The 23281-nt window shown below is 43.8% G+C and overlaps 1 protein-coding gene across 8 annotated transcripts in view; it reads left to right on the top strand.

The window, feature by feature from the left end:
- The window catches only part of ZSWIM8 (zinc finger SWIM-type containing 8), a 61408-nt gene that overhangs the window by 33638 nt on the left and 4489 nt on the right, over window positions 1-23281 (top strand). The window contains exons 10-24 of one of the 8 annotated variants that reach the window (XM_083615485.1): window positions 956-1964; window positions 2943-3074; window positions 4079-4258; window positions 4508-4691; window positions 5678-5776; window positions 6045-6169; window positions 7392-7626; window positions 8285-8437; window positions 9378-9473; window positions 12105-12327; window positions 13174-13463; window positions 15569-15792; window positions 17825-18307; window positions 18980-19148; window positions 21173-21343. In XM_083615485.1, the coding sequence (XP_083471611.1) occupies window positions 956-1964; window positions 2943-3074; window positions 4079-4258; window positions 4508-4691; window positions 5678-5776; window positions 6045-6169; window positions 7392-7626; window positions 8285-8437; window positions 9378-9473; window positions 12105-12327; window positions 13174-13463; window positions 15569-15792; window positions 17825-18307; window positions 18980-19148; window positions 21173-21343 (3773 nt within the window). Of the gene's footprint in view, window positions 1-955; window positions 1965-2942; window positions 3075-4078; window positions 4259-4507; window positions 4692-5677; window positions 5777-6044; window positions 6170-7391; window positions 7627-8284; window positions 8438-9377; window positions 9474-12104; window positions 12328-13173; window positions 13464-15568; window positions 15793-17824; window positions 18308-18949; window positions 19149-21169; window positions 21344-23281 lie in introns of all 8 variants that reach the window. The other 7 variants (XM_083615484.1, XM_083615483.1, XM_083615482.1 and 4 more) reach the window with 7 other exon arrangements.

Below are 23281 nucleotides of genomic sequence, written 5' to 3'. Positions count from 1 at the left end.
ATATTTAGGTTTGAAGTAGTTACAGATCCAAAACATGCAGAGGGTGGAGGGAAGATTGCCATCAAAACTCCCATATTACGTCCCTATTGTATCCTGTGCTTCTTTGGCCTTGCACTGCTTCATAACCCTCTATACTTCTGATACATAGTGATGGTGGATGGCGTTTGCTTATCATACTGTTGGGTTTTGCTACCAAGAAAAGAAGATTATATTAAAGCATGAAAGAGGGATCAATTTGTGGTACTTGTTAAAAGCTTGCTTGGAGACCTCTGACTACCATATTAGCAGAGGATGGATGCAGACACTGTTTACTACCCTCAGAGTTACTTCAGTGGGAATGAGAGCACATGCGTTGCCGGCATTTTTTTATTAAAATATCTGACGTAGCAGGGGTGGGAAAGGCCCCTGTCTGAATCTTTGGAGAGTTATTTTGAGGCAGAGTAAACACTATTAAGCAAGGTTGTCAAATGGTCTGTCTATGCATAAGACAGCTTTATATGTTCTTGATCATCTGAGGCTTGATGCTATCTAATATAAATGCAGTCAAGAGTATTAAGAAATCTGAATTGGCTGTGTAACTCCTCATCACAGCTCAGTGATAAAAGTAACAAAGGAAAGTTTGTAAGGAGGACCTGAATTTAGTACAGTGGTACCTCCGGTTACGAACTTAATTCGTTCCGGAGGTCCGTTCTTAAGCCGAAACTGTTCTTAATTTTGCTAATGGGGCCTCCCGCTGCTGGCGCGCGACTTCCGCTCACATCCTGGGGCAAAGTTCGCAACTAGGGGCATCCACTTCCTGGTTAGCGGAGCTCGTTACCCGAAGCATTCGTAAGGAGGACAGTACGTAGCCTGAGGTTCCACTGTATCTTGGATGGGGCGGAAACTATAAATCTGGAAATCTTGCTTTGTAGCTCCTCTGTGCCACTTACATGTTCCTTCTCCCCTGTAATTCTAGGCGGAGGGATTTGTGCACACAACTGAGGCAGTGGCAATTGAAGGTAATAGACAACGTCAAAAGGGGACAGCACAAAAAATCCCTTGAGAAACTATTCCAGGGGTTCAAGCCAGCTGTGGAAGCTTGTTACTTCAACTGGGAGGAGGCCTATCCAATTCCAGGCATCACGTACAGCAATGCTGACAAGAAGAACTCCTTTTGTTGGGTAAAGGCCATCCAGCAGCGAAACTGCCGACCGCAGTGTGGAGAAGCCATCTGTGAAGCGGGGAGAGCTCATGGTCTGGATGTTTCGGGGACGTGCTTGCAACTAGGGGATCGGTCTCACCCTGCCTCTCAGGAGCCCGCTGTGCGCCCCAAAGAACTCATTGGGAAGCGGAAAGTTGTGTCTGAAGCTCCCCAGCGGGTCCTGAGAAGACTTTCAGCCGAAGGTGATAAAGCTGCCTACAAGACGGCTGTGAACAAGGGTGGCAAGCTTCCAGTGGGAAAGACCTTGGCCAGCAAACATAGCGGGAAGCGTCGCATGAGCAGCGAGGACAGCTCTCTGGAACCGGACTTGGCCGAGTTGGCTTTAGATGACAGCAGTTTGGCCCTTGGCGCCGAGGCTAGCAACACGTTCAGCTTCACAGACAGCCCGTTGAGCAGAAGTTACAGGGATACCTTTGAGGATGATGGTGGGGTGTATTTCTCAGAGGCAACTGAGCCCACCCTCAGGAGTAGTCCATCCAGCAAGAAGAACCCAAAGGACCCAGTGGGGGAAGTGGGTAGTGGAGACGATGACATTCCTTGCCCTGATGAAAGTACTGGTGGGGTGAGTTTGAAGCCCAAGGAAGTGGGGGAGAATGGTGCTGCTGGAGGAGGAGGAGAAGAGGAGGAAGACGACTACCAGGTGTACTATCTGAATCCCCAGGAGGTTGCTAAGGAAGAGGATGACAAGGCTGAGGGAGGGGTAGAAGAAGAACAAGACATATTTGCTGGGATAAAGCCCTTGGAGCAGGAAAACCGCATGGAGGTAAGGGGAGCATGTGTGTAAAATCACCTACAAAAATCTGTGTGTCTAGGCTCCTGCAAATGTATACAAGTTCAGGGAAGTTCCAAAGCTCACCTCCTGCTTACAGCCAAGGGATAAGATCTATAAAGCCAAAAGGAAATGTACAATTTACGATTTGTGTGTTGATTATGGATTGTTTCTTCTGTCCCCCCAAATAATTGAGTGTAATGGTATGCCTTGGAAAAGAACAGGATATGTTTCAGTCATGTTTCACATTTTAATGACATGTAGCATTTATGTAGCATTTTTTGAGTTTTTGCATACACTTTGCATATGTTGCTCCTTGCAAACAGCTCTGTAAGGTAGGTTAATGTTATAGGGATGACCTCCCTGCCTCCTAGCCAGCTGTAGAGCACACACTTTGTATGCAGAAAGTAGGTCCTTGGTCCAGTCCCTAGCATCTTCCTTTAAAGGTGGATCATAGGTAGCAGGGCTAGGAAATACTTCTGCCTGACACCGTAGAACTGCTGCAAGGCAGATTAACTGGACAGTGCTGCGCTATGAAGGCCAGTGGTCTTCTAAATCAGCAGCATACGTTGTTGTCATAGTTGCAAATGTGAGGCTAGAGTAGTGACATGGTTGCAGCCACCTAATGAGGTAGTTGCTGAGGTGGTATTTAACACAGAAACTTTCTGGCTCATTGTCTTGGCCAGTATGCTACAACAACCCTCTATGCCCGTGGCAGTACCTATACCTGAGGTCTTTGGTTCTTCGTTATTTGCAGGAGATTTCCCTCCCTTATCGTCCCCCTCAATAAGAATGCAACTCAGTGATGGAAATAAAAACAAAGAAATAACTGAGTCTTGGGCCCTAAATTGTATTCTGAAAAGTCATCCTGAGGTAGTTTGTTGAGTTTTTACCCATAAATCTAAACTCTGTATTGATGATCTGAAAAAGCAAGGGCTTGAATCTGTTCTGTTTGCAACCCTTCGTTTACAGATCCTGTTTGCTTGTGCAGAGGCTCTCTATGCACATGGTTACAGCAATGAAGCCTGTCGCCTCACAGTTGAGCTTGCCAAGGACTTGCTGGCCAACCCTCCTGATCTCAAAGTGGAACAGCCCCCAACCAAGGTACAGAGCTGCTATGGGGACTGTTTGAATGGAAGGGGGAAGTGTAGTATAATAGCAGGACAGAAATGGTTTCTCTTTCAGAGCTATGCTTTGCTGTGGACAAATACTGTATGCAATATTGCCCAGAGTCCAGGGCAATTTTCTTTGTCCAGTATTTTTCTTTAAAAAAAAAATACCTTTAAAAGTAACTCAGTTCATATAAACTGACATAGTTTGCCTAAGGTACACTCTTGATGAATTTTTCTTTGATGATAGAGATTTCATTATCTGCATGACTAGAACCATGTTAATTAAAGAGTGTGTTGAATTCTCAGGATCCTGAATTCTGTAACCAGTCCCATCACAAGATATACCAAGTAGTCATAATTTTAATGCTTCACACAGTGGAATTGTTGTTCTATGCAGATGAACTCTTGCAGAAAAGCTGAATGAATTCATCAGCTGCATCAGTTTTGATTGTGGGAACTATTGAATGCATACTCATGCCTCAGCTGCTTTTTTAATGGAGATGTCCTGTGAAATCGAGGAGACCAGATAAATTTCTAGGGCCATCTGACAAATTACCAATTAGCAAGTCACCAGGTTGGGTTCTTAACCGTGAAATTACTAATCTCCTAATTAAAAATATGCAACTTTTCATTAAAATCAGCCTTCTTAATGCGGTTTGAAAAGTTCAACAGCACAGTGTAGTGCAGATCTTTTTATTAATCGAGTCAGAAAATTAAGGTCTGTTAACCCTCCCCCCCCCCAGTTTATTCAGGAAAAGGCTATTAAAGAGCTGTACAGTGGTACCTTGGTTTAAGAAAAGCTTAGTTTATGAACAACTTGGTTTAAGAATGCTGCAAATCTGGAAGTAGGTGTTTTGGTTTGTAAACTTTGCCTTGGAATAAGAACATGTTTCGCTTCCTGTTGAGTGTGTTCCATTTGTAAATTGAGTCCCCCGACTTAAAGTGAAACTAACTTAGTCTGTCAGTTTCCCTATGTTTAAACTGTTTATCCCACAGGGAAAGAAAAACAAGGTATCCACCAGCAAGCAGACATGGATGGCAACAAACACCTTATCCAAAGCTGCTTTCCTGCTGACCGTGCTGAGTGAACGGCAGGAATACCACAATCTAGCCTTCCAGATTGGCATGTTTGCTCTGGAACTGCAGAGGCCGCCAGCCTCTACCAAGGCTTTGGAGGTAAGTGTGTGCTTAGATGGACTTTGATGTGACGTTACAGAAAACCAAGGTCAGGGAGTTTCCTGGTAGCCCGTGGGTATGAGGCAGCCTTAAACTGTTAGCCACTGTTGCTTGATCTGAGAAAATGGAGGCTTAGTGATGTTTTTTTGTGCATCATTTAAAGCACTTCTGTGTTACTTTCGTTATCCAATGTCTCTGTAGAGAGGCCCTGTGAATTTGTTTTATTCCTGGCTTTTGTGTGACACACAGGTAAAGCTGGCATATCAGGAGTCTGAAATTGTGGCCTTGCTGAAGAAAATTCCACTTGGCTCTAATGAGATGAACACTATTCGGGGAAGAGCTGAAGAGCTGAGGGAAGGAACCCTGTGTGATTACCGCCCTGTCTTGCCTCTTATGTTGGCCAGCTTCATATTTGATGTCTTATGCACGCCAGGTAAAGCCCTTCAGATTTGTCTAAAGAAGAGGAATCGGTACATGCCAAATCTTTGGGAAAGGGTGTATGATGACTTGCTTCTCTTCCTAAATCTTGAGGACAGACTTCTGCAGAACAAGCTCCACAGTCCCATGCCTTTATAGAAGCCACTTAGCACTTGTATGTGTGAGATCATCCTGCACATCATGAATGTGGATCTCCAGTACTGCCCAAACTCTCATGCATGAGAGAGCTCTGGAGGCACTTAACTCAGTTGTATGGGCTGGACCTTTTACAACTGACACATATAAATGGAACCTTCAGTTGGGTTGTAGAGCTTACCTGAACTGAGCTCTTATTTGATTAATCTCAGGGACCACATAGCTGTCCTGCCCCGTCCAATGTCCGGAAGCTTCCTTGAACCCTGCAGTTACATAGCAAGTTCAGGGACTATGTCCATATTCTCGAAACATACTCTCAAAACATACTGAACTTCTGCTGCAGGTTTTGCCCAGGTAAACCACCAGATCCAAGAACAAATTCCATAGTTTTCAGGATGGAATTTTAAGGACATAAACACTTCCTTGTGGTGACTGCAGTCCTGTTTCCAGCTTTACTATACTAGCAGCCTTGCCAAATTAATTCATTCTACTTTGTAACTCCCCGCACCCACCTTTTCCTTTCTAGTCTTCACAAATATCAAACCTGTGATTAGGTGTAGGTGAACTCCTTCATTGTCTCTCGAGACAAATGGATGCCAGCAGATTAGGTGTCTGATGCTTTTGTGGCCTTTTAAGAATACTTGGTTGTGTTAATTTAATAAACAGATTTATTTTATAGAATAGAACTGAGTAAAATCCCAAGATCTAGGTCTTGATAGAGGTTAGTTTACATTAGAAAGCAATGCTTTAGACTATTATCTTCATAAGTCTGTGAAATTTTTACCAGTCTAGGCAATCCTTGCATGATAGAGCTGGCTATTGATTTGTCATCTTTCTTTTTCCCAGTGGTTTCTCCTACAGGATCCAGACCTCCAAGCCGTAATTGGAATAATGAAATGCCTGGAGATGAAGAGCTAGGTTTTGAGGCAGCTGTCGCTGCTCTTGGTGAGTGCTTAGCTTTTCTTTCTTATGCCAGGCCTCATCTCTCACTGATGAAGAGATGTAACTTTGGTCATCCTGCCAAGTCATCAAGAACTTAATTTTTCTTCTTAGCTTAATATGTAATGGTAATAAGGAGAAGCCTGATGCCTCACAGGGAACAGATGTTGCTATGGGGAAGCATAATTGATGGTTTATTACTTAACTTAAGTAAACGGAGAGATTATATAAAACAAGCAGGATAAATGTTTGAATTCTGTACTCTGCCTTCCAGGCATGAAGACGACAGTGAGTGAAGCAGAGCACCCTCTGTTGTGTGAAGGCACCCGAAGGGAGAAGGGAGATCTCGCTCTAGCCCTGATGATCACTTACAAGGATGACCAATCTAAGCTAAAAAAAGTACGTCCCATTTGGAGATATTCAGACCTTAGGCTGTTTAATGGTATCTGAGCATAATGATTTTTTTTTGTTTTCATCATGCATATAGTAGTTTCTCTCTATCTCTTTAATTTTATTTATGCATTTTACATATCTTAATACATCAGTTATACAATTGCCATTGTTTATCTTACTCTTCGACTTCCATGGGGTCTTATTTAGTCCTTTTTAAGCTGCATCTCCTTTAATACAACCCTTCTTCTACTTATTTAACTGCTGCTCATGTATCTAACCCCACTTGAAAGCTTATTTGATTGCTATATTTCTTTAAATATTCGCCAAAGTATTCCCACTGTTCTTTTATATTCAACTCACCTTGATTTCTTACCTTGGCAGTCAGCATTGCTATCTCCACGTATTCTATTAGCTTATTCTGCCAGCCTATTTTGGGGGGACTATTTTTGTCCTTCTACCTTTCGGCATAGATTATTTTGGCCACTGTTATTGCATAGAGGAAAAGACTAAGTACTTTCTTGGGTTGTTCGCCCTCTACTATACTCAATAAGAACATCTCTGGTTTCTTGGGAAAGGAGACCCTTAACATCTTTTTTAATTCTGAGTATATCATCTCCCAATACATTTTGGCTTTCTTGCAACCCCACCACATGTGTATAAATGTCCTTTCAGTCTCTTCACATTTCCAACATAAATTGGTTCCCTTTTAATACATTTTTACAAGTTTACTAGGGGTGAGGTACCATCTATATCTCATCTTTTGTAGGTTCTCTTTTAAGAGTATATATAGCATGCCGAGAAGTATATTGTTATTTTCCACAATTTCTCCCAAGAGGCCATATCTGTGTTGAGTCCTATGTCAATTGTAGTTGTTTCTCAATGGCACCTGAAGATAGTGGATCAAACTGATTTCCTAAAAGGATTTTAGATGTTTATTCCTTATTTTTAGATGTTTATTCCTGGTAGTGGGTATGAATATGTTTGTAAAAAGCCCAAAAGAGGTTGGGCTATTTAGCGGTATGGCAAACCACTTCCGTCTTCTTCCTGCCAAAAGGACCTTTCTTCTATTCTTTCTTCTTTCTGCTTCTCTTGATTGTAATAAACTTAATTCCCCCCTCTGCAGTCTTCGGAGAACTCCCCTGTTCATATCTAATTCCCCATTCCCACTTTCCTGACATTTCCTTTGTTTAGATGCTAACTTTCATGTTGTTCCACTCTCTGTTTAAAGATCTTGGATAAGCTGTTGGACAGGGAGAGCCAAACACACAAGCCTCAGACTCTAAGTTCATTCTACTCGTCCAGCAAGCCCACAGTAGCCAATCAGAAATCTCCTTCCAAACATGCTACCCAATCAGCTGCGCCCATTCAGCACCTCCCAGGAACACCCGTCACACAACAAGCAGGGGTAACCACTGCTGTCCAGAGCAACACTTCGGAACCCTTTTTGGAAAAGAGCTCCCAAGGTATGACTTCCTGTTCCACAGGATCACAGCTGTCTTCTAATAACCAGTGGAAGGAGAAATGAGAGAAGTGGGTTGCTGTCAGATTTTTTCCCCATTTGCCTGTATATTTGTTCTAGTCTCATAGGTTGTCAAGTTCTTCTGTTATTATGCAGGTGTGATGCAGAATAAAAAAATGAATGACATCTTCCTTGCCTTCACGGAATCCGATTCTAATTGCAGTGTGCGTTCACGATTTCTGTTTCACACTGGGAGAGCCAGTGTGGTGTAGTGGTTAAGAGCGGTGGACCCGTAATCTGGTGAACTGGGTTCGATTCCCCGCTCCTCCACATGCAGCTGCTGGGTGACCTTGGGCCAGTCACACTTCTCTGAAGTCTCTCAGCCTCACTCACCTCACAGAGTGTTTGTTGTGGGGGAGGAAGGGAAAGGAGAATGTTAGCCGCTTTGAGACTCCTTCGGGTAGTGATAAAGCGGGATATCAAATCCAAACTCTTCTTCTTCTTCTTCTTCTTTTCTTTACCATGTGGGAAAGAGAGGGGAACAGTACTGAAGCCTGTGATTATCCACTACTGTCTCCTGTCTGCCAAAGTTACACCTGCCTATGAATTCCTCCTCTTCCTGTTGCTGCTGTTTTAAATTGCCACTTCTTGTGTTTTCCCAGATAACCCTCAGAGATCCCCTTGTGACCCACCAATGGAACCCAGTGTCTTAAAGCAAGAAGGGAAAGTTCCTAGCCGACTAGCCCTTGGAAATAGAGGTGGCTACAATGGGAGGTGCTGGGGTTCCCCAGTCAGACAAAAAAAGAAGCACACAGGTAACTTTGAGCAGGGGGCACATAACTTTCTGCTGTCTCATTCTGCATGTTTTACATTTCTGGAATCACTTTCATGCATGTTAAATTGTTTGCTCTTTGTTGCACATTCATTTTGAATTGAATTAATATGGTGAACTTGTCTGTCTGCTTGTCTGTTAATATCCTAATATACTGTCACCTCCAGTATTTCTTACTGAAGCACAAATCTTCCCTGGTGGATCAGCACACTCAGTGAGGAATTCTCTGACTGCCAAAGTGAAGTTGGCCTAGCCCTCTCATTAGTTACCCCATAGCTTCATGGACTGGGGTTTCTAACCAGCTTTTAATGGTTACTAGGCTTACCTAAAGCAGTTCAGATTGTTTAAAGGAGGTAATCAAACTAATAAATGCTTAGATTCTGTTTCAGGTTTATCGTTATTCTTTTAGCTCTCTGGTTCAGTTCCTCCACTTTGAATTCATATAGAAGAATATGTGCCTGTATAATTTGTGACCCGGCTTCCATACTTGTATCATAGTATGTCAAGTGAGTTTTAATGAGCCCCCAGTGGGTCACTATGTAAGGCCACATCTGGCTTGCTGGGTTGCAAGTTGTGCAGGCTTGGATTAAGATGGTTACATTTGCAAAGTAATTAGTGGTGTGTGTATACAGTGGTGGACAGGACACATAATTAATTAAGCTATTTTCTTCTTTCTTTTTAATTGGGTGGAAAATAGTGGATTCTTCCATTGTTAAATTCTTTTAAAACAAAAATTTTAAATATTTAACCTAAGAAGTTAATTTTTTTCAAGATGCTATTGGCATGCACTAACCACATCTTCCAGATCTGTCAATCATATTTTTCCTACCAAGAGGACAACATCTCTTTTTATCTTGACTTACGCTGTAGAAACAGAAAACATTTAGCTTCTCTCTCTCTTTTTTTTTCTCCCCTCCCAACAGCGAAGGACAGCAAGCATAATGCCAGTATAAATATGTGGCATGGCTACATACAGAATACTGTGTACAGTTCTGGTCACCCCATCAAAACAAAAATAGGTAACTGAAAGTTAGAGGCAACCACATTGCTACTCTTTACTATGCAGAAAGGATACAAGTTGGCGGTCTTTTAGGTGGGATTGGGGAAGTAGTTAGGATGTGACAGTGTTTTACAAAATGATGAGTGGCTGGAAATGGAAGGTAGACTTCTTTCAACACTAGAACTTGGGCATACTCCTTGAAGATGATTTTAAGTAAGTTTAGGACTGCCAAAATCAAGTATACATTATATAATGCATAATAGAGCTAAAAGATGGCCTCTGGTTTAGATAGCTTTAAAAGGGGGTTAAACAAAGCCTTTGTGAGACACTTTCCCTAAGAATATTAGACATGATGTTTAAATGGAAACTGCAGATTCAGAGCCAGGATATACCTGAACATAAGAGTTGATAGTGGCCCTTTAGGCCAACTCTCTCCTCGATGCAGGAAATCCTGAGCTTAGAGCATCCTTGCCTTTGCCTTAAAGACTCTCAGGGAATTTTAGCTCTCTCTCACCCCCTCCCCAGCAACTGGTTCCGTTCTTGAACTGCTTGAACTATCAAGAAGTTTTTCATCATCTACCTTCCTCTCGCTTAGGTCCAGTAGATCTAGTCATAGCCCTCTCCTGTGTATTTGGAGAGTGCTATCATGGTCCCCACTCAGACGTCTCTTCTCCAGGCTAAGCGCACCAAGTTTTTCAACCTTTCCTCATAGAACCTGTTTTCCATGCTGCTCACCATTGTTGCTGCCTTCCCCTGCACCAGTTGCAGTTTGCCTAGACTCTTCTTAAAATGTGGCACCCAGAACTGCACACAGTACAAATGGTATTCAGGCATAGACTCAAGATTCCATTTAACTACATAGGCTTTGTTAAGCCCTACTCCCCCACCCGAATACCTCACTTTTCAGTGAGAATAAAGCAGCAGATGCCTGTTGCTTTTTATTTCCTCCTTGTGGCCAGAGGCATCTGGCTGACCGCTGCTGGAAATGTAATGCTAGATTTGACAGGAGTTTGCACCATTCAGCCAACGCATAAACACTGGCTTACTTTGACTGCAAACCAGCACTTTTGGTTTGTTTCTCTCTAAACAAACCATGATGGCAAGCCAAAGTTTGTTCTTCTCTTACTGATCATGGTTTGTTTGAGAGAAATAAACCATGAGTGTCGCTTCATATATTGCAGGGGGGTGGCCAGCTTCCAAGAGACTGCGATCTGCTCACAGAATTAAAAACTGGCAGTGATCTACCCCCATTTTATTGGGGTTCAGGTCAAAGTTTTTTATTGGGGTTTAGGTCAAAGCTTTTTTGGAGGAGGGGAAAAGCCCCGTTTTAGGGGGTTCGGGAGGCATAATTTGCTTAGCCTTGGGAGGGGGTGTGAAATGTTTTTACATTATTTTGGGGTCAAAGAAGGATTGCAGTGGGGAAAACAGCCTGGGTTTGTAAACTCCGTCTTCCGTTCTCCAACAATGGAGGGCGAGGGTGCGGGGCCGGAAGGGGGCCAGCGATCGACTGCGATCGACCAAAACCTCGCAGGGATTGACCAGTAGATTGGACATCCCTGATATATTGCAATAAGCCAAGGCAGTGGTCTGTTGCTCCAAATTCAAGGAAGGGCAGGACCAATTCAGCATGCTGCTATAAGTTCACTTAGATAATCTGAGGAAATTTTACTTGTGGCCTGAAAATGGGCATTTTCTGCTATTGCCCCCTCACTGTGAAATTTCCTTCCCTCAGCCATACATGAAGCATCATCCATTAGTTGTTTCAGACACCTTGTGAAGACATTTCTTTTTATCCATGCTTTTCCTGACCCAACATGCTGCTTTACTTTTTTTTTAAATTATACTGCTTCATAGTTTTAGTGTTGCTTTTCTGTATTCTTCTTACAGATTTTTTAAATATTAGGAGATTTAAATATGAAGTGGATTTAAGTAACGTGTCCCCACGGCAGCTTGAAAGCAAACCCATATAAAAATGGTGGACATCAAATACAAATAACAGTAGAAATTACAAAAGATACAACAGCAAGAGGGCAGAAACCAAGAACAAGCTAAAACCAGTAAAAAGAACCTAAATACTGTTCAAGGCCAATGAGAATAAGTCAGGCTTCACCTGTTGCCTAAAGGTGAACGAGTGTTTTGGGTGAATGAGTGTTTAGGGAGAGTTGCAGAGCCCAAGTACAACTAAAAAAAAAAAGTCCTCTCTCAACGTAGGCACCTGCCTAATTTCTGAAGGTGGGATGGTGAAGGGCCTCTGAAGATTATCTCAGCTGACAAAAGGGAGAGAACAGTTCTTAACATGGCCCAGGCTGTTTAAGCTTTAAAGATTTGTTCTGGCTCACTGAAAAGATACTCAATTCCACCACATTTTCAGTAATCCCCAACACAGCTGCAAAGTAAGATAGTATCCTCACCTAGTAGGTTCATGGCTCATATAAGTTTGAATTAGTGACTTCTGAGATTTTGGTATATCAGCTCTCTAGCTTTTCTGGTCAGCTTACATCTCTAGGTTCTGACTTACTTGAAATGTTTCAGCTTGTTTTTTGGGGTGGGATGGGGGTGGGGAGAAGAATGTTCCCTGTTGTAAAACTGTGGTTTTGTGTACTGCCGACCTGCTCACCTGCTGCTGTGCCCTTTGACTGTGGTGTTGCAGGAATGGCCAGCATTGACAGCAGTGCTCCAGAAACCACCTCGGACAGTTCTCCAACCCTCAGCAGGCGGCCTCTGCGGGGAGGATGGGCAGCCACTTCCTGGGGCAGAGGGCAGGACAGCGATAGCATCAGTAGCTCTTCCAGCGACTCCCTGGGCTCCTCATCCTCCAGTGGAAGCAGGAGAGCTAGTGGAGGAGCACGTGCAAAGACGGTGGAGGTCGGCAGGTAAGAGCCACTGTCTGTTTTCCAAAGTTGTGCATCTTTTCAGTATTTGGATCTCCCAAGGATGACATTGTTGGATGAAGGGCAGTATATTTAATAAAATAAAATAAAAGGTTATCTTCATTAGAAATATATCACAAGGAGGCTTTTCACCCAGACCCTGCAATCATAATCTTTGTGTGCAGGGGCACCAAGGTGAATAAAATTTTTTTGGGGGGGCAGCAATTCCCACCAACTTTGGGGGGGTTGGTCCCCTCAAATATTTTCTTGGGGTAGCTGAATGGAGATGGGATCTCCAGGGAGGCTCACCTGGGGCCTTTGTTACATATCTTTAGGTCCCTGGTGAAAACGTTCCTCTTCAACCAGGCATTTGGCTGATTAAGATTCTATGGCCTTTTAAATGTGTTTGAGGAATGGGGGTTACTGTTATTCATTTCGTTTTTGTTTTATTATGTATTTTGTGCTCTCATTTTGTATTTTTATGTTCTGAACTGCTTGGATGAAGGGTAATATAATAATAAGTTGGGAGTCTCAATGGGAGAGCCAGGCAGAAATAGACCTAGAAATTCAGCAGGTGAACTCACTATTACTTTTTTGGTCGCACTCATTTTGAAATTATAAATTAAACGAGTGCTCCTTTGATCCCTGGGGTCATATGACAAGAGCAAATAGTGAAGTATTCTCAGTAGTGGCCCAGTTCTTGCAGAGTTTCTTCTCTGGAGAGTGCAAAGTCTGAACATTTTATCTTTTGGAAAACCCTCAATATGATGCCTTATCTGAGCTTCCTTTCTATGGTGGGTGTGCAAGTTTTAAGTTCACTTCCTATATATTTCACTTTGTTCCTTTCAGGTATAAGGGCAGGCGTCCAGAGAGCCATGCTCCTCATGTCCCAAATCAGCCCTCGGAAGCAGCTGCACATTTCTATTTTGAGCTGGCCAAGACAGTTCTCATCAAGGCGGGTGGAAACAGCAGTACTTCCATTTTCACCCACCCATCCTCTAGTGGCGGCCACCAGGGTCCTCATCGCAACCTCCACCTCTGCGCCTTCGAGATTGGTCTCTATGCACTGGGGTTGCACAACTTTGTCTCTCCCAACTGGCTGTCTCGAACCTATTCCTCCCACGTCTCTTGGATTACAGGTAGGAACCAGGTTTGGTTTTTAGGAATCCTTCCCCAGAGGGTGACCTTACTTAGCTACTAACTTTTAAGAACTCATGGCTAAATTTGCTAGCACAATCTGTATAGCTGAGTTTACAGTTTGGGAAGCCTCTGGGTAATGCTTGACCATAGAATAATGGTGCCAGGAGGGATCAGGTTGCCACAGTTGATTGCTGTTGATTGACACCAAGCCTTGCTTGCCAAAGAACAATCAGGACTGCACTTTAAGCCAGTCAGTTTGCAGTTGTGTCTCTAACTTCCCCACAACTGACATCACTGATGCTGTCAGGTGTGGTGCAGGTGAACATGGGTTTTGGGGGGGAATGGCCTTGTGGGGCAGATTGGGATCTATATGCGAGACCTAATTTGGCCAGTGAACTGGAGGTTCCCCACCCCTGTTCAAAAGAGTTACATCTGTAGCCCTTTAGCAAATGTCTTCGGTGTCCTTTGCTTTATGACACTAACATGAAAGGAAGTTTCCAAGCGCTACTACAAAACTCATAGATTTTATATATAAATGTATTATTTTATCTGCTGTGGGGTTAATTAGCCAGGGAGAGACATGCAGCTTGCCCAGAGCCATCCCAAGAAACTCAGGAGTAAAAGGCAATTTAATTCTGGCTTTCCTGAATTTGGATGCATCAACTTTCTTTTAGGTTTAACTTTGTCTTGACTTTTTTATATATATAAAAAGTGCTTAATCTCACAAGGATACAGGTTTCTCTTACATCTCTATATTGTGTTGCCTTCACCCTTCCTCTTCCCTGCTTTTGTTCCCTTTGTCGGCATTTCGAAAGGGGGTCTTTGTACATAGGAGCGAGAAATCCATATGTGGCTTTAACTAGGTAAGAATGAAATATGAAATATGAGTTTAGAAGCCTTGATGGTCCAGCACAGGAGCTTCCAACCTTTCTGCGCCCAGAGATACATATGGAGTTTCCACAAATGGTTGTAGGTGCCACCACAAAATTGCTGACACGGAGAGCTTTGCCAGTCACAAAATGTCTGCTGTGGCCTCTGGGAAGCAGCCCAGTATCTTGCCGCTTCGTTTTTCCTTTCAGAATGCTTTCCTGTCTTCCCTCCAGGTTGCTCTGCTTTTTGCTTGGGTGGCAAGATCAGCCTAGCGAGCAAGAGAATTTGTAAGAGGAAGTAGAAAGGAGCAATGCTTCACCCACTTCCTCTCTCAGATCTCTTCAGATCACTGCAAACAGGAGGAAAAAGACAACTCCTGGTGAAGGGGAGCAGTGGGGGAAGAGGTTTCATGGGTGTTTGGAGAGGCGTTCATTGGTGCCATTGCGCCTATGGGGCACCACATTCAGAGCCCAGGGTTCAGTAGGTAGATGTTTGGCTGAGTACTTGGGAGACCTTTGAGTTCAGATCCCAGCAATGGTCTGGGCAAGTCGCATTTTCAGTTTCCCAGTTGCAAACTTGGAAATTTGATGAAGTTGGGAACCTGGGAAGCTGCAAAGGCAAACAAGGTAAATATTGTAACTTACTTTGCACATCATAAATAAATATTTGCCCCTATTAATAGTGTTAAGATCTGTGTTTCACTCTGTTCACAGAGCTTACAAAACTCAAATCTAGCAGAGTGCTTGCTTTTCCACTAGTAGCATAAAGGTAAGCATCATAGATGGGAAAAACTAATATAGAAGGGAGCTCTGGTAGAACCACTTGCACTACTGCAAATGGGTTTTCCTTTTTGCAGAGGCAGGCTCCTGACAACTGGAGACCAGAAGTCACCTACAGAATATTGAGGCTCCTCTATATAAGGAGTTTATTGCTGAAAGGGTCTCTTTTGGTTAGCTTACCAATGCCAGGATATTTATATTACCAGCACTGCTTTATGAGTGCTTGCTGTAGTGACCTTAATATACATCTAAGCTTTAATTTATTTGTCGCAGCCTGTGTTTATTGCATTGCATTTCTCTCTAGCCGCACTGCTTACAACCCCCACTTCCATGTGTGTACCTGCCAATTCAGGATATTGCACTCTCATCCATGAAAGCCTATGCCATAATACGTGTATTGAGTCTTGTAGACACCTGAATAGTTTGTTGTGCATCCTCTTTTCCCTGGTTTCTAGGGCAAGCCATGGAGATTGGCAGTGCAGCCTTGAACATCCTGGTGGAGTGCTGGGATGGGCACCTGACCCCTCCGGAGGTAGCGTCCCTGGCTGACAGGGCTTCCAGAGCTAGGGATTCCAACATGGTGCGAGCAGCCGCTGAGCTGGCATTGAGCTGCTTGCCACATGCCCATGCCTTGAACCCAAACGAGATCCAGAGAGCCCTGGTCCAGTGCAAGGAGCAGGTGAGCAGTTCAGAGGTCTCTGTCGATTCTGTCAAGTGCAATTGGGTTCGTCTGTTCCTTCTTTTTGCATTTAGTGTTGCAGTCTTTTAGTGTTTGCATTTAGTGTTTTGTCTGAGGTCTTAAAAAAAATTATATAAAAAAACTGGACCCCCAAAATGCTAGAGAGATAAATGTTTTAGATTTTTAAAGTCAGGAGTTTATCTCCAAAAGCTCCAAAGGAACAACTTAAATAACTGCCACTACTATAAGTTATTTTGTGGTATTCCAAAGTAAAATAAATTTATTTTGATCCACTACATTTCTTATATGGGTGCCCTTATATTTTCTCCATACACTCATCCAATATTTTCTGTATTAGAATTTGGCCGTTAATGAAATATGGACCTTACACTTTATAGGTCTTTCTGCTTTATAATGCAGCCATATGCACCTAGCTATTGTAACAGGCCTCCTGTGCATAGGCATCTGCAGGGATTTTTCTTGGGGAGGGTGAAAAGTGCATATTCCTAATACATTGATATAAATAACTAGCACCAGGGAGCTAGTTTTCCATTTCTGGTAGATCTGCTGACTGGTGATGAGACCTGGAGAGACCTGGCCTCTTAGAAATTAGCAGAACAGGTCTTACCTCTCTGTTGCTTTTCATGCTGTTCATTGACTTATTGACTTGGCACCCAGATGACATACGCTGCCACTGTCACTCGCACCTAAAAACCTCAGTCCTTTCAATTGGCTCTCTGCACCCACGTCAGCCATTAATTGCACTGCTTCCACAATCAACTTCACACATCACATTTTGCCTCCCCCCCAAAAAAAAATCCCAATTCTAGGATAAAACACTAGGTTACACTTTAAGGTTGTCATTCACACACTCACATGCCAACAAGATGGGTATAATTGGGTTACCTTGCAGGGCTGGTATGTCAGCCACCTAGTGATGTTTTGTACTAAATCAAATAAATAAATAACACACTCCTAGCCACATGGGTATAATAGGGATAGATTTTATCTGCATTTTTTTTAAAAAAATGTTTACAAACTCAGGGGTGAAATCACTGGTTTTTTTGTTTTTTGTTTCTATGAAATAAGATTAGAGAGAGAAAAACATGAACCTCCATCTTTGCTGTTATTTTTTTGCTCCTGCTTACCTTTTACCAACTCACAGTTACAGTACAATCCCGGATATCTGAAGGCCAGCAGGAAAGACTTAAAAAGGAACAAGATCTTTCTATATAGACATATATGGGACATGTCATTCTACCCTTCTATTTGTCTACTTGGTTAGGTCTGCTTTCTTAAATATCAGACAGCTATGACACTCATTGGCTAAAAGCCACTGAAAGGCAGGAGCAAGTTAGTTTCCCACAGGAGAGTGCATGCACATTCTACCTCATAACTTGGGTTCTGCAAGTGCTGGAGGGTTTTGTTTTTAAATAAAAGCTGGAGATACAAGAAATATGACTCCTCCCTGCAGACACCCATGCTCCTGCAGATGCCACCCGGAGAGATGTGGGTGGCTATCAAAGAGGGACCCTTCTTGATGTGGCATCACACTTGTAGAATGCTCTTTCCAGACAGGGTTGGTTGATGCCTGTCTTAATGCCGTTTTTGTCCCAGGCAGAGTCTTTTTTATTTTATTTTACCAAGAAGAGAAGAAGAAGAGTTTGGATTTGATATCCCGCCTTTCACTCCCCTTCAGGAGTCTCAAAGCGGCTAACATTCTCCTTTCCCTTCCTCCCCCACAACAAACACTCTGTGGGGTGAGTGGGGCTGAGAGACTTCAGAGAAGTGTGACTGGCCCAAGGTCACCCAGCAGCTGCATGTGGAGGAGCGGAGACGCGAACCCGGTTCCCCAGATTACGTGACTACCGCTCTTAACCACTACACCACACTGGCTCTCTTTAGGTAGAATTCTATAAGGTTGACTGTTTGGTTCAGAGCTATTAGCTTGATTGCAATTACACTTTAATTGTAAATTGCAAAGGGCAGTATAAAACACCTTAAATCATCAGTACCTTTCCTAATATTGCAGGATAATCTAATGCTGGAGAAGGCATGCTTGGCCGTAGAGGAGGCAGCCAAAGGAGGTGGTGTTTACCCTGAAGTCCTGTTTGAAGTTGCTCACCAGTGGTACTGGTTGTACGAACAAACTGTTGGCGGAACTCTTGCTCAGAGAGAGGGAGCCACAGGCTGCAGTGCAAGTGGAGCCCGGGCATCCTGCGAAGCAGTGCGTGGACTGGCAGATACCAGAGTGACGTCAGAACCCACCACAGTGACTGTCGCGGCTGCGGTGACAGCAGCAGCAACGGTGGTGCCCGTAATTTCGGTGGGGTCGACAATCTACCAGCAGCACACCATGGCGGGGCCAGCAATGGCACATGCGCACACCCAGGGTCTGCACCCTTATACAACACTCCAGACCCACATCCCTTGCAACCCTCAGTATATCGGGCACCCTATCCAGCACATGCCACGTCCAGCGGTCTTTCCTGTTCCTGGCTCAGCTTATCCCCAAGTAAGTTATCTTTTGTAGGGTAAGCATCTCGGGGGGAATATCTCTTTCTGTTCTCCCTAGCATTGTGGCTTAGGTGAATAGAAGGATGGCAAGCCGGATTATTTAGTTTTGCTGGTTTCAGTGTGGGACCATAACGAAAAGGGTGAAAGCACAGCACTAGGATGTGCCAAGGACGAAACTTGGGACCCTGTGCATGCAAATGGCAGCTGGGAAAAGCCCCTGTCCAAGCCCTTAGAGTCACTTCTAGTTAGGGGCAGTAATGGGTTAGAGGGACCAAAAGTCCGAATCTTTGTATAAAGATGCATTTTTTTGTGGGTATATATCTCATCGTTGCTCTCCCTGTTTGTGTCAGAATTATTAAATTTGTACTAATTTACAAATTGTTAGTATTTACTGATAAACCTTACATTTTCTCATGCCAGTTTATGGGGATGGGGAGAATGCCTAAGATAGGCATAGTGGCTGTTTTGTCTCCCGTCACATTCCTCCTCCTTGGAAGAATTCTGCTTAGAATGGCCCAGTGAGCACGGTGAGGGTTCTAGGCTTTCAGGAGTTGGGTTGGGAATGGAGTTTTCGGTACTAGATAGTTGGGTTGCTTGGAGGCCCCTCCTGAAAAACCCTGCCTTGTGTTTTGGGCGCAAGGCAGGGTTACCCTGTCCTCTTCCTTTGCAGGGTGTCCACCCAGCATTCATTGGAGCACAGTACCCATACTCGGTCACTACCCCATCTTTGGCAGCTACAGCAGTGTCCTTCCCGGGAGTGCCTGTCCCATCCATGACGCAGATCGCTGTGCATCCATACCATGCCGAGACTGGGCTGTCTCTGTCTTCCAATGTAGCAAGTGAGTATTTCAGTCTTGCTGTGTCTTGTGTAGCGTCCTAGCTGAATGGTGGTTCTAGTTTTGCTGAGGCTTATGGAGCTCACCTACTGTGACACAGGAATAGGGGTGCTTTGTTGTGCTACTGTGAACCATGAGACATGTAGGTGTCTGACTTATGTGCAAGAGGAAATCGGCCTCAACAGAATCCCTAGTCATGATGTCATAAACCTTCATATTGTTCTGAAGCATATGAGGAAGGAAGATGGCAAGATGAACACAAGTGACTTTTTCTGTTAGGTTTCCTTGCAGGCTTGTGGGGGGGGCAGAACTGGTCTCTGCGCCTCTACAATGCAACCTCTGGGTGCATACAACATTTTAAAAATTTGTTAAGGGTTTTATTTATGCTTTAAAAAACAACAACCATATATACCATGTTTAAAATGAAAACATACTGCCAGCACAATTCCTTTATCCTCTTAGGAAATTATGAAAGCTTCAGCGACTATTAGGTAGAATCCTTAGGCTACGAATGAGAAAGAGCCCTCCATGAATCCTTAAAACTTCTCAGGCTTGGGAGTAAACAGCTTTAAGTGGGACTTTCTTAAAATTGACCTGCAGTGGTCTGTAGCAGGTGGGATGTTGGTCTACCAAACATGGTATAGCTATTACTAGGTTTCCAAAGATTGTGTCATAAAATTGCACATCTAAAGAAAGGGGTGGTTGGCCTGTGGGTGCAATGACCCCTGTAAGAAAGTCTCTTGGTGTAGACTCAGTGTCCCCTTCACCCACTTACTGTCCCCTGACTGCTAGCTCCCCCCCCTCAAAGTGCATGGAGTTGTAGGAAGAAGTTGGAAGAGTGGTTCTCTTTCAGTTCTATATTTTCCAAGGCTTGGATCAGCAGCTGATTGGCAAGCAGAGTGACTGAGAGGGTAGGAGGGAAAGGGCATTAGTCTGAGAGACTGGGCAGTAGAAAATGGGAGTAGCCTGCAGGGAAGAAGTGAGGCATCACAGGAGTCAGGAGCAAGAGAATGGAGTGCCAGGGAGGGAAGGCAAATGTGCAGCCAAGGTGAATGCAGTAAAAAAATATAATAATAATAAAATAATAATAATAATAATAATAATAATAATAATAATAATAATAATATCGTATTGAAATCACATAATTTTTTTAAGGGGGGGGCTCCCCTCATCAAATCACCTCGACTGAACTATAAAAATCACTTGTGGTATTTTCTAAAGCTGCCATGGCATAAAAATATGAATCTTAAGGGGTGGATCCTTATGGACCCTCATAATTTTCCATAGCCACCTTGAAATCATAGGTCACCTGTGTGATTTGTCAACCTATGCTAGATCCATGAGGATCAATGTTTTTGTGTTACTAGCAAGCACTGGCTCTGAGATTTTTGACTGTGTAGTCTACCAGTATAAGCTTTAATTCAATAGTGATTGTTCAGAGGCCCTGTGTAAAATCATGCAAATTAAAGGCGATCTATTTCAGTTCTGCTGGATCTAACTTTTGCTTAGAAAGACTCGTTGGAAAAGTGACATTACGTGTGTGTCCAAGTGTGCACATGTTTTCTGTCTGGTGGGGTGGGGAGAAACAGAGGGATCAGTGCCTGCAGAATACTCCCATAAAAATCCAATTGTGTCCCAGGGTCCCAAACAGTTGGTGTCGCTTATTTCATCTTCCCCAATTATTCTGCTGTTGGTGTAAAGACTGTCCTGATACATTACTTGCTGGCTTCCCATTGTCTGCAAAGGGACACGATGCTGTAATAAGGTTTGGCTCTTGGGAACTACATTATAAAGCCTGCTCACAGAGAAGGCAAACAAGTGAGCCTTCTTTAGATTTTCTAGGACATGTACTTCTGGGTCTACTTGCTTATGTTTCCTCTGTCTACCGTGTTACTACCAGAGTTAATATTAACCCCACAGGTATATGATACAGTTTGGGGCAGGACGTAGTTGGCTGAAGTGCTATAGCTGTTTGATGCCAATATTCCCCCCCTCCCCTTTATACTGTTGTTTGTTTTCTCCAGTAGGAAGTGTTCATGCAGGGTCTACATTCCCAGCGATTCAAGGGACTTCCTTGACGAGTCTATCTTCTCAGCCCAGCTCCCTTGTCACAGGCGGCTTTCCTTCGGAGGATGAGCAGCACAGCCAGCCTGCAGGCAATCAAGGCGTGCATCACCTCCACTCTGCCTACCGAGTTGGTAAGGACAGTTAATTGTGGCTCTTGCAACCCTCTCACCTGCAATTCAGGACAGGGCAACCGTATGTGAAAATTGACTCTTGTGCCCAAGGTCAATTGGGAAGGTGTGCTAATTCTCACGTGATGAAGTGGTTTTAGACTGTTGTTTGGTTTAGGCTGGAATGCATAGCCACAAGACTTACAAGCCGATCACAGAAGCTTGCAGTGCATGCATCTTTTGAGGGGAATGTAAGTGGGTTTGGGGGATGGAATTACAGTGCGAAGAAGTGTGCCAATCAGTAATGTGAGTGCACCAGCTGTCAGCAGTCCTGAGGCAGAAATAGTCTGTTGAGGAAAGACTTCTACAATACTGAGAGGTTCATAGGATTGGGGTGAATGTTAAAATGGTCTTGGTGAGTAGATACATACATAAGGAGGGGATTTTTTGCCAGGCCGGGGGTGGGGGAAGGTGCATGTTATGAATCTAGTGTGGAGTGAGCCTTCAAATTGATTCAGAGAGATATGGAGTATGAGGATGGATACTTGGTAGCTGAGATAGTCCCTTTTACCTACGTATAGTTGAGTCTCTGGCACATAATGCACAACTAGTCCATGTTGTAGAAAACATGTCACACTCAGGTTCTCCTTGAGGTCAGTGTCCTCTGGAGCTCAGAGTACTTGAGCCCTGAGTTGCTTCCTCTTGCCTTCCAAGTAAAATAATTGCAGGGCAGGGAGCTTGAATTCAGTAGAAAACTGGGCATGGAAGAAAGCCAGCTTCAGCATCAAAAGGTCTAAGTGCCAGGGCCTCTGAGGATCACATTAGGAATATCAAGCTACCTCAATACCAGGAGCCAAGGAGAGGATGGTAGAAACCAGTGGCTTAAAGATCCCTGCAACCCCACCCCATGCTCTTGGCAATCAGGCTCAGGAATCTGGTCATATAATTGGACAGCTTGACATTACACCTGGGCCCAAGCAAAGTATAGCTGTTGGGTGCATTCAGGATCTCCCTCAGGTACATCAGTCTCAAGGATGCCAGCAGCTTCTCTGCTTCATTATAGTGATAATAATCTGCCTCCTTTGTGTCCCTCATGATTAGTATGGCCCATGCTGAGACACTGACTGTGACAAAAAGCCAAGGGCTATCCAGTGTTTCTGGGGTTAAAGCAGAACAAGCCCTTCTGACTGCTTTCAACAGGCATGTTTTGTGCAGTTGGGAGTCTTTCATGGACCTATGCCCTGTGGGCACCACATGTACAGCCTTTATCTGAATTTTGGCACCTCATTCATAAGCATTCTGGTACCTTGCTGTGCCAGACAAGCACAGTTGAGCTACTGTCTTGAAGAGGTTCTTGATTCTCGAGAAACCAAACTTTGATCAGGCTGACTCACCACTGTTGGCTGAACTTATTTTGCTGCCCGAAGTGGAAACCAAATGCCCCATTCTGCTGCATTGCAGGACTGGCACTGGGTCTCCCATGAAATGGGAGGAGAAACTATTGCAGATGTAAATGGAACAAAGCCCATGGTCATGGTGTGAGGTAACTGGGCTAGAAATGACAGGCTTGTAAGACTCAACCATGTGAACCACCTTGTTCAATATGACCTGTTCTGAGCAGAAGACATGTGTAAAATAAGCTTTGATTACTGTTCCAAGGAGGGAGATGGAACTCCCCTCAACCTCTGCTTTGTGATGAGTCCTCAAATCTCTTAAGGTCTTGATACCAGATGCCCATCCTTGACTGCATTGGTTATGAGTGACTGCCAGGACTTGGTCACATTGAATGGTTCACACCCTGCTAGTGTTGCAGGGCTATTGAGAACTTTGGTTTTCAGGGCTGATTGTGGTGTTTAAATGTAATGTCCTGGATTGATTACAAAATGGATTATCTTGCAGATTCCTAGAAATCAAAGTTGGCCCCTTTTGGAATGCCTATAGAATGGATGTAACATAATTCCA

Source organism: Podarcis filfolensis (genome assembly GCF_964270895.1).
Source record: "Podarcis filfolensis genome assembly, chromosome: 5".
In the NCBI taxonomy this organism is placed as follows: Eukaryota; Metazoa; Chordata; class Lepidosauria; order Squamata; family Lacertidae; genus Podarcis; species Podarcis filfolensis.
This window is presented reverse-complemented; position numbering and strand designations above follow the sequence as displayed.